Here is a 14,676-nt window from a genome sequence, read left to right on the forward strand (position 1 = left end):
TTTGTTATCCCTCTCAAGGGAAAAAAAATCTCCAAATATGCTACTTGTTTCCATTTTTTATCTCTATGTCTTCCTCCAATTCCAGAAAAGAAAATTACACACCATATTCAACTTCATTTTCTGAGAACAGTATAGAGTTTGGGGCTCTGGGAAGCATTTTCAGCTAGTTCTTCACAGAACATATATGGGATTTATGAAGCTAGTATGATGTATAAAATACAATAAAAGTTTTCCAATAAAAATGGAAACTTCAACTATTCCTGGAATGGGCATTATTACCCTATTGCTTAGTATAATCTCATTCATATTATGACACTGGATAATTAGTAGAGAAGTTCATGAAGTTTAAATTGGATGCATCAAAATAAACCTGTAGGTAAACCTGGTTAAGTAGAGACAAAGTGAAGTATGTCTACTAACTGCACTTCTTAAATTTAAAAAATATATATTTTTATTTTTTGATATATAAAGTTGATAGAATTCTTAAGAAAGCTATAATACACTCAAAATTTTGAGAATTTTAAGTGACTTAAAACACTTAAGTGACTTCCAGCTGCTCGTGCAAAGACCAAGCCCTCACTATGGCCACAAGTAGACAACCTTGCATTCTCTGGCCTCTGCTAAGTTCTTCAGCTTTACCACAAACCAAACTTTAACAATTCCTAGCTGTTTCATCTGGGCTCCCTCTGACCACAGGACCTTTGCACATGCAGCTCCCTTTGCCTGGAATACTCTTTTCCACTTGTCATCTGGTTAATTCTTACCTGCCTTCAGCTGAACCCCCTTAGACAAGGTGTATTTCCTCTGATCTACACACTCCATGTACTTTTCCTTCACACAATTGAACTTCTTGTTGATTTTGTGATTAGCAATGATGATTTTGTTCATTACAATCCCCAGCAGTCCTAAGTCTGGTACTTTAAAACTCACAAGTAATATTTGCTACATGAATGATCCAGTACTTGCATGATTATAAACATTACTGGAAATAACATATTACAAAGCAAATTGTTTCTTTTTGTTGTAACACACTTTAAATTCCCAATCCTTTCCCTTCTTTCTGTTCCTTCAGATCTCCAAAATGCTCCTCCTTGGAATGCTCTTCCTTCAGAGACAGCTGCAGAACTTACTTCTTTACTTCATTCTGCTCTTTGCTTAAATGCCACTTATGTAGAGAGGACTTCCATGGTCACTTGCCCCAAACAGCAACCTCCCTTCAGATTCTATCCCTATATCCTGCTTTACGTTTTCATAGCCCTTGCCTCTATGTGACCTTATATTGTACTTGAATTGGCTTATAGTGTGTCTCTCCACTACACACAAGCTCTGTGAGCACAGGACTTGTGTCACCTTTGTTCACCACTGTTTCCCCAGGACCTAGAGGAGTCGACTAGCAGAATCTTAAGAAATACTTTGAATCATTGAAGTGAAAACAAGTCTTTTTTCATAATAATATGATAAAAATTAGTGTATATTTTTATTGGGTTCTAATATATCTTTGAGCTGTTCTGATTTTTACCCTAATAAAGCCTGAAGGCTGTTCATTTGAGATAGTAAGTACCTTGATGGCAGGGTCTATTTTATTTTATTTTTTTCTCTTTGCTATTTTATCTTTATATATTACACGATTACTAGAACAGTGAGTAAATGAGATCAAGTAGGATGTTAACGTTTTAACAAAATAAAATGTGGAAAGATTATATATTATAGAAATATGTATTCTTCAGTGACCAATAAAGTGGCCCTGAGGGAAGTTTCAAAAAAGAGATGTATTAGGTCATTCTTGGATTGCTATAAAGAAATACCTGAGACTGGGTAATTTATAAAGAAAAGAGGTTTAACTGGCTCATGGTTCTGCAGGCTGCACAGGAAGCATGATGCTGGTATCTTCTTGTCTTCTGGGGAGGCCCCAGGAAAGTTACATTCACAGTGGAAGGTGAAGGGGGAGCAGGCACATCACATGGCCAGAGCAGGAGCAGGAGAGAGGAAGTGAAGAAGTGCCACACACTTTTAAACAACCAGATCTCATGAGAACCCACTCACTGTCAGAACAACAGCACTAAGGGGATGGTATTAAACCATTCAGGAGAAATCCACCCCCATGATCCAACCATTTTCTACTAGGCCCCACCTTCAACACTGGGGATAACAATGTGAGATTTGGGCAGGGGTTTTCAAAAATAAGCATAATTGGAATAAGACCATATTAAAGGATTTTCAAAAAAAAAAAAAAAAAAAAAGCATAATTTGAAACAGACCATAGTATTGACAGAATAAGGTCATTATTAAGACTACAAGCTCCGGAATCAGATGACCTGGGTTTAAATTCTAGATCTGCTATTGAGAGTTTTAAATGATTGAATTTTTCTGTGCCTTAGTTTCCTCATCTGCAACCTGGGGATAATAATAGTGCCCATGTCCTAGGATTGTTGTGAGATTAAATGAGGTGATACATGTCTGGTGCTAGGAACAGTGCCTGGCTGGCATATGGTAAGCACTCACTAGATAATAGTGATTGTTATGTCCTATTAGTCTAAAGTTTGAAAGGATAGTACTTGTTTAAATGTATAGATTATATTGTGCATATATAGGAGGTTATAGAACACTAGGCAGATTTAACCTAAAGAAGACTACCTCAAGGTATTCAATAATCAAACTCCCAAAGGTCAGGGATAAAGAAAGGATCTCACTAGCAGCAAGAGAGAAGAAACAAATAACATGCAGTGGAGCTCAGTACATCTGGCAGCAGACTTTCCAGTGGAAGCCTTACAGGCCAGAAGACAGTGGCATGACATATTGAAAGTGCTAAAGGAAAAAAATTTACCCCAGAATAGTATATCTGGTGAAAATATCTTTCAAACATGAAGGAGAAATAAAGACTTTTCCAGACAAACAAAAGCTAAGGGATTTCATCAACATCAGACCTGTCCTACAAGAAATGCTAAAGGGGGTTCTTCAATCAGAAATGAAAGGGCATTAATGAGGAATAAGAAATCATCTGAACATACAAAACTCACTGGTAATAGTAAATACACAGAAGAACAAAGAATATTATAATACTATAATTGTGGTGTATAAACTCTTACCTTAAGTAAGACTAAAAGATGAATCAATAAAAAATAATAACTACAACAACTTTTCAAGTTGTTATATCTTATAGCACAATAAGATATAAAGAAAAATAATAAGAAGTTAAAAGTGGGGGGACAAAATCAAAGTGTAGAGTTTTTATGTTTTCTCTTTTCCTGTTTGTTTATGCAATCAGTATCATCAGTTTAAAATAATGGGTTACAACATAGTATTTGCAAGTTTCGTGGTAACCTCAAATCAAAAAACATACAACAGATACACAAAAAGTAAAAAGTAATAAATTAAATCATACCATAAGAGAAAACAACCTTCACTAAAAGGAAAATAGGAAAGAAGAATGGAAGAGAATAACACAAAACAACCAGAAAACATAAATGACAAAATGGCAGGAATAAGTTCTTACTTATCAATAATAACATTGAATGTAAATGGGCTAAACTCTCCAATCAAAAGACAGAGTGGCAGAGTGGACAAAAAAATAAGACACAATGATCTGTTGCCTATTAAAAATGCATCTCACCTCTAAAGACACATAGACTGAAAATAAAGAGAAGGAAAAAGATATTCCATGCCAATGGAAACCAAAAAAGAGCAGATGTAGCTATACTTATACCAGAAAAAAATATATTTCAAGACAAAAACTATAAGAAGAGACAAAGAAAGTCGTTATATAATGATAAAGGAATCAATTCAGCAAGAGGATATAACAATTGTAAATATATATGCACCCAATACTGGAGCACCCAGATATATAAAAGAAATATTATTAGAGTGAAAGAAAGAGAGATGGACAACAATATAATTATATTAGTCTGTTTTCACACGCTATGAAGAACTACCCGAGACTGGGTAACTTGTAAAGGAAAGAGGTTTAATTGATTTACAGTTCAGCATGTCTGGGGAGCCCTCAGGAAACTTACAAACATGGTGGAAGACAAAGGGGAAGCAAGACTCCTTCTTTACAAGGCAGCGGGAAGGAGAATGAATGCAGGAGGAACTACCAAACACAAAACCGATCTCAGGAGAACTCACTATCATAAGAACAGCTTGGGGGAAACCACCCCCATGATTCAATGACCTCCACCTAGTCTCTCCCTTGACATGTGGGGATTATAGGGATTACAATTCAGATTTTGGGTGGGGCACAGCCAAACCATATTCACAATAATAACTGAGACTTCAATACCCATAGCATTGGACAGATCTCCCAGACAAAAAATCAATGAAGGATCATTGGACTTAATCTGCACTGTAGACCAAATGGACCTAATGTATATTTATAGAATATCTCATCCAATGGCTGCAGAATACACATTCTTTTCAGCACATGAATTATTCTCAAGGATAAACCACATGTTAGGTCACAAAACAAGTCTTAAAGCATTCAAAAAAATTTGAAATAATATCAAGCATCTTCTCTGACCATAATAGAATAAAACTAGAAATCAGTAACAAGAGTAATATTGGATACTATACAAATGCGTAGAAATTATACAGTATGCTCCAGATTGACCAGTGAGTCAATGAAGAAATAAGAAGTAAATTGAAAAAAATTTTGAAACAAATAATAATGGAAACACAACATACCAAAACCTATGGGATACAGTGAAAGTAGTACCAAGAGGGAAGTTTGTAGCTATAAGTGCCTAAACCAAAAAGAAGAAAAACTTCAAATAAATAGCCTAATAATGCATCTGAGAGAACTAGAAAAGCAAAAGCAAACCAAACCCAAAATTAGTAGAAGAAAAGAAATAATAAACAGCAGATATAAAAGCAATGAAAATGAAGAAAACAATACAAAAGATCAACAAAATGAAAAGTTGTTTTTTGGAAAAGTTAAACAATTGACAAACCTTTAGAGAGATGAAGAAAAAAAGGGAGAAGACCCACATAAAATTAGGGATGAAAAAGGAGACATTACAATGGATACTGCAGACATTCAAAGAATCATTAGTGGCTACTTTGAACAACTATGTGCCAATAAATTGGAAAATCTAGAAGAAGTGAGTAAACACGGCCGGGCGCGGTGGCTCAAGCCTGTAATCCCAGCACTTTGGGAGGCCGAGACGGGCGGATCACGAGGTCAGGAGATCAAGACCATCCTGGCTAACACGGTGAAACCCCGTCTCTACTAAAAAATACAAAAAAAAAAACTAGCCGGGCGAGGTGGCGGGCGCCTGTAGTCCCAGCTACTCGGGAGGCTGAGGCAGGAGAATGGCGTAAACCCGGGAGGCGGAGCTTGCAGTGAGCCGAGATCGCGCCACTGCACTCCAGCCTGGGTGACAGAGCCAGACTCCGTCTCAAAAAAAAAAAAAAAAAAAAAAAAAAAAGGAGTAAATTAGTAGGCACATACAACCTACCAAGATGGAACCATGAAGAAACTCAACACCTGAACAGACCAATAACAAGTAACAAGATAGAAGCTGTAATGAAAAGTCTCCTAGTAAAGAAAAGCCTGGGACCCAAATGCCTTCACTGCTGTATGCTACCAGACATTTAAAGAAAAACTAATACCAATCCTATACACACTATTGCAAAAAATGGAGGAAAAGGGTATACTTCCAAACTTACACTGTGAGGCCAGTATTACCCTGATACAAAAACCAGACAAAGACACCTCCAGAAAGAAAGAAAGAGAGAGAGAGAGAGAGAGAGAGAGAGAGAGAGAGAGAGAGAGAGAGAGAAAGAGAGAAAGAAAGAAAGAAAAAAGAAAGAAAGAAAGAAAGAAAGAAAGAAAGAAAGAAAGAAAGAAAGAAAGAAAGAAAGAAAGAAAGAAAGAAAAAAATTAAAAGAAAACTGCAGGCCAATATTGCTTGAGTGCAGGAGTTTAAGACCAGCCTGAGCAACATGGTGAAACCTTGTCTCTACTAACAATGCAAAATATTAGCCAGGCATGGTGGTGTGCACATGTAGTCCCAGCTACTTGGAAGGCTGAGGCAGGAGGATTAATTTAGTCCCGGAGGTGGAGGTTGCAGTGAGCTGAGATTGCGCCACTGCACTCCAGTTTGCATGACAGAGTGAGACTCTGTCTCTAAATAAATAAATAAAATCAACAAAATACTAGCAAACCAAATCCAACAACATATTAAAATGATTATTCCTCATGATCGAGTGGGATTTATCCCAGATATGCAAGGATATGTAAATCAATCAATGTAATACTTTATATCAACAGAATGGAGGGCAACAACTATATGATCATTTCAATTGATTCTGACAAAGCATTTGATACAATTCAACATCCCTTCATGATGAAAAACCCTAAAAAACCTGGGTACAAAAATAAGATACCTCAACATAATAAAAGCCATTTACAACAGACCCACAGCTAGAATCATACTGAATGGGGAAAAATTGAAAACCTCTTCTTGAAGATCTGGAACATGACAGGGATGCCAACCTTCATCATTGTTATTCAAAATAGTACTGGAAGTCCTAGCTAGAGCAGTCAGATAAGAAAAATAAATAAAGGGCATCCAAATTGGAAAGGAAGAAGTCAAGTTATCCTTGTTTGCAGATGATATGATCTTATATTTGGAAAAACCTGATCTTATATTTGGAAAAACCTAAAGACTCCACCAAAAAACTATTAGAACTGATCAACAAATTTAGTAAAACTGCAGGATACAAAATCAACATACAAAAAGCAGTAGCATTTCTATGCACCAACTGCGCACAATGTGAAAAAGAAATCAAGAAAGTAATATCATTTACGAGAGCTACAAATAAAGTAAAATACCTAGGAATTAACTTAACCAAAGAAGTGAAAAATGGGACTAAAATTGTGTGGGAATAAAAATTCGTGGGACTAAAAATTAAGTAATTGAACTCATGGAGAGAGAATGTAGAGGGATGGTTACCAGGGGCTAGGAAGGACAGTGGGCGGGGGTTGGGGGGATTGGGATGGTTAATGGGTACGAAAAATAGAATTAGTGAATAAGAACTAGTATTTGATAGCACAACAGGGTGACTATAGTTAAAATAAATTTAATTGTACATTTTACAATAACTAAAAGTATAATTAGATTGTTTTAACACAATGCTTGAAGTGATGGATACCCCATTTACTGTGATGTGATTATTACTCATTGCATGCCTGTGTCAAAATATCTCATAAACCCCATAAACATATACACCTACTATGTATTTACAAAAGTTAAAAATAAAAAGTTAAAAAAATCTAAATATACTTGAGGATGAAAGGTTGGAGGAGAGAGAGGATCAGAAAAAAATACCTATTGAGTATTATGCTTACTACCTGGGTGACAAAATAATCTGCAACAAACCCCCATGACATGCAGTTTGCCTCTATAACAAACCTGCATATGTACCCTGAACCTAAAAGTTATAATAAGAAAGGGCAAATATGGGTACATAGCGCCATTGTACATTATGCACTTTTCAGTCTGATTTGTTCTGAACTCCTCAGAATCACAAAACGCGGGAAAGAGAGCTCTCTGATGATTGATTCTGTCAGTGGAAGTCCTTGCTTCTTTTATCAATTGGAAATTCAGAATCACTTGTCTTCAGTCTCTATATTGTTTTTCTCTTGACCTTTTATAGTCTTTACTTTTATGAGTAAACGTGAATCATAAACACTGGATTTCCTTCTCCATGTTTATTTAAGTTATGTAGTTTGTCATTTTGAACATTTAATACCTAGTCGTTATATATAGTATTTCCCATTTCCTATTGGAAAGAGATGCAGGAGGAAATACCTAGTCTTACTTTAACATGTTTTTCTGAGGGTGGGAGGGGGGTGGTCAAAATAAGCTTCCTCATATATTTAACACAAATTAATTTATTGAATAAGAAATTAGAATAGTTTGATGATGGTAAGATGTATATTTCAGTTATCTATTGGATGCATAACAATCCATCCCAAAATTTAGTTGCTTAAAACCACAATGGTTTATATAAGTTTGCTTGGTCATTCCTCTGTTGGTTCCCCTGAGCTCATGTGGATGCATTTGGCTGAATTATTGGCTTGGCTGGACGGTCCAAGATGGCTTCACTAATAAGGCAGTTGTTGTTGATGCTTGGCTAGAGATCTTTTTCAGGTGGCCTTTCATTTACATGACTGCAGTGGAGTAACATTCCAAGAAAGTAAAAGCTGAGCTGCAAGGCCCAATCGGGGCTGCCCTTGGATGTCACTCAACATCCCTTCTGCCATATTCTATTGGTTGAAGCACATAAGGGCCAGCCTAAATGTGTGAAATATATTTATCTCTACATGGAAGGAGGTGCACATTATTTGTGGCCATATTCACTAATGTAGCACCATACTTCTTTAAAAAAGAAGAATAATCCCCCAAGTGGCTTCAGGAATCAAGACATATGAAACAAAGAAATAGTCTATTTTAAACACTAACGGTTGGCACATTAGCCCCACATCTCCTTAGAATGAAGTGTAGCATTCTGGATCCAACTAGGAGATGGAAATGATGCAGTGAGCTAAACAGGGGAAGTTTAATATGAAGAATGATTAAGATGTAAGAAAACTACATGGTACTTTAGGGTTGAGTGACAGTACCAAGGAAGGACAAACTTGGAAGGGGTTCAGATTTCGTTGGAAAAGGTGTGGTAGCCCAACAGACAGCAGAGAAGTTGGCGTGGTGGTCCAGGCTGCAGCTGTCCTGGAGCTGCTGAGCAAGCTAGGAGCAACTCTCTGAAATGCAGGTGAGGGAGCAAGGCATCAGCATTTGTGGTGTGGGCACATAGTGGGAGTCCAGCTGCCGCAGGTGCTCTTAGAGTTTGAGGGCCACAGGGAGGGGAGAAGAGGGGGCGAGTCCAACAACTGCACAAGCAGGAGGCCTTCAGAGGGTGCAGGCTACACAGGGGCTCTGGTTTCTGTTTTGAGAGGGTTGCAGGAAAATGATCACCAGGCTGAGGCTGCAGGGTTGCAGAGGGAGAATGGGCTATGGTTGGGATAGGCTCTAATGGTTAGTCCTATACCTATACTGCCTACTCGTGGCCCATGCCAGAAATTGCAGGAAACCTCTTCCTCCTTCAGTGTCCCTCCAATCCATGTACAAAGAAAGCTTAATATAGTGCTCACTTTAAAGGAGAAATATTTAGAGAGATTCCATTGTTTATTAAAGAGTACATTAAGAGATAACAAGCAATAAATTAATAACAGACACAATAAGAAACTTCAGGGCTTGGCCCAGCATAATGGTGGACTGGGCAACTAGTAGAATAGGGCCATAACCCTGCTAGGGCATGTTCAATGCCTTTAATTCTTCTGTAAAATAGGTGTTTTATTTCTCTGTGCCTCCCAACTTGGTGTATCTCCAGAGCGTCTTTTTGAATTGTGAAAATTAAATATTTCAGTTCAATTCTGAATAGGCTCAGCATATTTGGTGAAAGGCAGGACCTGTAGTTTGGCTGGGTTGAGTTTTATGCTGTGACACTGGAAGACGTAGAATTTTCCTCCTGGCATTGTAAAGCCACAGGATATCTCTCAGCCTGACAGTTACTTAGTGGAAGTGCTGCTTTTTTGGGGAAATATCTGCGGAATGAAACCAGGAAAAGGGAAGGAGAGATGTGTGTGTTCATCATTTCATCTGTCCCTCAGGTGGATATTCCAGCATTTACTTCCCAGGAGCAGATGACTTAGTTCTTTACCACTAGAATAATTCAATTTAATTTGGGGGCACACACACACACACACACACACACACACACACACATACACACACACACCACCATGGTGTCAGTCAAGTGTAGAAGAGTAAAGGGTTAGAAAACCCTATGATGCTTGTAATGAGTCTCCATCAGGCTCATAGCAAGTCCCCAGGATAATATAGAAAGTAGGGGTAGAACAGGGACCTGCCAGCACAGAAGTGCAGAACTCGAGGGAAAGGCCATTGGGGCTGAGGTGGATGCTCTGCTTTTCTGTATAATAAATGTACCGTATTCTATGCACTGAGAATTATACAAACAGACATATTTTCCTCGAATTCAGACATTATGACAGTATATGCGTAGAAGGAAGTCTGGTTGACAGATAAAATGGTCACAAGAAATCAGAAGGAAAGAAGAGAAAAGATAGCAATGTGATGAGTGTAAACAGAGAACGGAAAGAGCGGAGAAGTCAGAGGACTCAAACAATGGGGAAATATGAAAGCGAAATTACCATATGAGGGGCAAAAGAATTAAAGAAATGTTTTTCGTTATTTTTCAGGGCTACATTTAATTTGTCTTATTCTTGTGAATGAGTTACTTCAAGTAACCTTACCAGTCATATATCCCTTTACCTCAATTTATTTCTTAACTCATTTAGCTATTAGTACTTTATTAATTTTTATATTTAATTTTAATTATTAATTTTTTGATCATGGCATTTCAGACTGTTCATAACAACCCTAGAAGCAATGACACAATGCTAATACAGGAAAACCTTCCTTTGAAGTGCCAGAAATTGTTTTCTCTAAAATAGTAGAACAATAGTTAGAAGGCCAATATTTTGAAATTCAAGCATCTCTTTGGAAAAGGATTTTAAAACGTACATTTAAAAACAAGACAATAAACTGTTAGACTGTGACAATTTTATGGCCTATCATAAAATGTCAAAATAAAGATTTTAAAATGTTAACTTTATGTAACCTTGATACATTGGCAATACTCAACCATTAAAAAACCTTCATTTTCACTGCAAGGCGTACTTCTAGGATCCTTACATTTGGCAGTTAAATTTTGAAGATTTTACATGTATTGGCCAATTTCATTTTAGTACTCTAGGGTTCCAGGAAGGCCACATCTATTCCTCAATAAAGCATTTGCCTCTCTGTCTGTTCAGCCCCTCCTCACCTTAATTCTTCTGAATTCATTTGTAATTTTCATAACAAAGTGTACTTTGTTCATAAATTTAGTAAATAATGCCCAGAACTTCATCAGTGAGAGAAGTAAGATACCAGTGGACATGGGTGCATCTGTGCACAGTGGGCAGCTGTGCTGTGTGGCTGTCCCTTCCCCTTGGAGCCAACAGGACACAGTGCAGACTCTAGACCTGGTCTGCCTGGGCCCAATCCTGGATCTACACCTTCCTGTTTGACTTTGAGCAAGCTACTTAATTTTTCTGGGCCTCAATTTCCTCACCTGAAATGGGGGCGAGGGGCGGCAATGATAATTTCTACAACATAGGGTTGTTATGAGGATTGAGAAGATAGTTGGATGAATGGATGGATGGAAGATGGATGGATGGCAATAGATTGATCAATCGATTGATAGTACTATCTGTAGCATAGCAAGGATTTAATAAATATTACCCGTTGTCAGGCTGGAAGCAACAGCCTCATTCTTTAGGAAAATATTTCTTCCCTGCCTTTACTTCAAGCACATGGTTTAAATGGCTTATACATTGGGAATACTCAAAAAAGCATCAATGCCAAAGTCCCATTGCTTTGGAGATTCTGTGTCCTTGGCCTCACGTGGTGGAACAATTCTAGCATTCATGTCCCTATAGCCCAAAATGTTAAAAGTAAAAGTGTTTTATTGATTCAAGTTTAACCATTCAGAATTCTTTCTTGAGAATGTGTTGAGCTGAGGCTCAGTTAAAAGTTGAAGCTGGGAGACCCAGCAGTGTTTTGTGGCCATAGTTGTAGCCAGGGAGGAAGTCAGTCTGACAGCATGAGGTCAATACTTACAATAAGAGGTGGCAATGTCCAGGCTCAAGATTCCATTTTCTCAAGTCCCAGCTGCAGTTTTGCTCTTCCTGCACTTACAGGAACCTATCAATAAAGTCCTCTATTTCCCTAACCTTGCTGGGTTTCTTTCACTTGTCTCTTAGTTTGGGTTGCCCTGAAGGCAGACCCTGAGACAAGAATTGAAGAATCGAAGTGCAAGTGGTTTATTCTGGAGGTGATCCTAGGAAACATGAATAAAAGAGTAGGGGAAGTGAGACAGGGTAGAGAAGTAAGCAGATGAAGGATTTCTTGGATAAAGGATTTCTTACTACTGTGGGCAACTAGAGCTCAAATCTGTTGAGGAACTTGGGAACCACTTATTTGAGTACCCAAAAGGAGAGAGAGAGGTGTTTATACACCTGCTCTTGCCAGTCACTGAGTAAGGTCTGTTTCTGGGGTACAGTAATTCATCAGCACTTCAGGCTGATCATGTTGCAGGCACAGAAAGTCAAGGGGTTAAAGAAAATCCTCAGACAAACCTGCAAATGGTTGGAATTCAGTCCAGTGTGCTCACAAGAAGTAAGGATCAGGGGATGTTAACAGGACACCTACAACATCTACTTCAAGTTAACAATGAAAACAACTTTGACTGTCACAATACAGATGGTTGTAGAGTGGCCTCAAAGTCTGTACGTGCCAGCTTGTCTGAAAAAATCTAATTTTACCCTCCATGCTCTCTGAACATATTCTTCTATGCTGAATAGTCATTAAAGAAGTCCGTGAAGTCTGTGTTTAGATTTTCCTCACAGTTAGATTGAGTTAATTTTTCCCCCAGTCACACCCAGAGACACTGCCTCCCTGTAGCTCTGGGCTGCTACTCCCTGTACCAACTTTGCAAACAAAATAGCAATACGAGGCTGATGAGGTAATGATCATTTAAAAATAGATGTGATAGGCCAGGCATGGTGGCTCATGCCTGTAATCCCAGCACTTTAGGAGGCTGAGGCAGGCAGCTCACCTGAGGTCAGGAGTTTGAGACCAGCCTGACCAACATGGTGAAACCCCATCTCTGCTAAAAAAAAAATACAAAAATTAGCTAGGTGTGGTGGCGCACACCTGTAATCTCAGCTACTTGGGAGGCTGAAGCAGGAGAATTGCTCGAGCCTGAGAGATGGAGGTTGCAGTGAGCCAAGATCATGCCACTGCACTCCAGCCTGGCTGACAGAGTGAGACTCTGTCTCAAAAAAAAAAAAAAAAAAAGATGTGATAGTAATAAATGTAAATCAGAATGAGATAAGAATATTTATTCTCCTGTGAAGGTCTCTACTACCTTGAATAAAGACTATCAAATGTTTACATGGCAGTTGCTCAACTGTCTCTTTTTATTTCTTAATATATCAGTCTGTTAAGGAGCAAGAATACACATTTTCATGTGACTTTATATTTAGAGAAAGGCATTTGTATAATTATGTATTGTAATTGGGAGATTGTATTATCTTTTTTGTGAAACCACCATAATTATTTAGTTATGTACTTGAGTTTTAAAAGCTAGTGCGATTTGGCTTGAATACAAATATAAAATGTGTGATGTCAACCTATAATGCCAGTTTTTTTTTTGTTTTTCTACAAAAAATCGTTAGAGACAAACGAATGGCAGTTGATGTATAATGAGAAATTTCAAGGCTGTTGGATCTGAATTTAATTTGTATTTGTGACTCAGAGTAGGCAATGCTGGAAAATCATTTGATGGCTGGAGTGTAATCACTGGGTGAATGTAATCCATTTGTTAAATTGCCCAGACTCCTCACTGTATTTACAGTTAATTGGTTCCCATTAAGGTCTTCTTAATAGAGACCATAAAGCAGTAGGATTAGAGAAACCTGAAAAGGAACATTTAGTTTGATTCCTTTCTTGAAGCCAAGTTGTAACATGTGCTCATCTATTTCATTTTTTACCATCTTCATAACAGACTGAGGGAGGAAAAGACTCTCAGGAGGGTGCTTTATAAATTATTTTTACTGTTTTGGCCTATGAACATTTCTATAGTCAGAAAATAAAAAACATCTAGTGTTCTTACATAGAATTGAAGTTTTTCTCTTATGACTTGAAATTCTTTTTGGGTTTTAGTGGCTAGGCAAAGCAACTGGTCACTACCCAACATTTAATGATTCTTTGTATACTGATAAGTTATTTTAAGCTTTTTTCCCCCCTAAATTTCGTTGTTCATTCATAGTTTTTGTAACCTTTTGATTCAGACTTCTAGATATTACATACAAAAATCTCATAGAAAACTTTTCAGTATCTTAGGAAAGTCATGTGAACCCATCTGATGAGGAGGGATACAAGTCTCTTAAGAAATGTGATTTTAGTGCTGCATTTTTAACTTACAGATTTTCTTTCTTCTCCAAATAAAGGTTTATTTACTTCAGGACTGATGAAGCAAATAAAAATTATAAATTGTCCTCCCCTTTCCACAGAGATTTTCCAGGAGGCCTTCTTCTCCCTTTCTCCTACTCACAATTACCCTCACTACAAATGCTGGAACTTCCCTTCCATTGGGCTCCAGCCAATTTGGGAAAATTTTGAAAGTAAATTGGTTTCAGTGACAATATAATCAAAATAACAAAATTGTTACAATTGAATATTTCTCATCACTGTTTTAAAAAATCTATTGATAATATTCAGGAAGTTTTACATTCTTTCTGTGCACTTAACATTTTTAGTTATTTTAATTTTTTTGTGTGTGAACTTGACATTTTGTTTCTGAATTCATTTTTAGCCAATTGTGAGTATTATGCATTAAAATGGGAGGTTGGCCCCTTTCCACTGCATCACAGATGAAAAATGGAAAGTACCTCTGATTGGTCCTCTTGCACAACCAATCGCTGGTCGCGGACCAAGTCTTCCTGTGTAATTTTGTTAACTTCACTTCAGCCTCTGATTGGTTGACTCTTGCAAC

At 37.6% G+C, this 14,676-nt stretch overlaps 1 protein-coding gene across 10 annotated transcripts in view; it reads left to right on the forward strand.

The window, feature by feature from the left end:
• NEK10 (NIMA related kinase 10) overlaps window positions 1-14,676 on the forward strand; it is a 271,626-nt gene that overhangs the window by 117,465 nt on the left and 139,485 nt on the right. Inside the window, exon 25 of one of the 10 annotated variants that reach the window (XM_065539840.2) lies at window positions 1,073-1,560. The exons of the other annotated variants lie outside the window; for them this stretch is intronic. Within the exon in view, the coding sequence (XP_065395912.1) occupies window position 1,073 (1 nt within the window). The 3' untranslated portion in view covers window positions 1,074-1,560. Of the gene's footprint in view, window positions 1-1,072; window positions 1,561-14,676 lie in introns of those variants that run through there. 10 annotated transcript variants of the gene reach the window in all.

Source organism: Macaca fascicularis, chromosome 2 (assembly GCF_037993035.2).
Source record: "Macaca fascicularis isolate 582-1 chromosome 2, T2T-MFA8v1.1".
Lineage (NCBI taxonomy): Eukaryota > Metazoa > Chordata > Mammalia > Primates > Cercopithecidae > Macaca > Macaca fascicularis.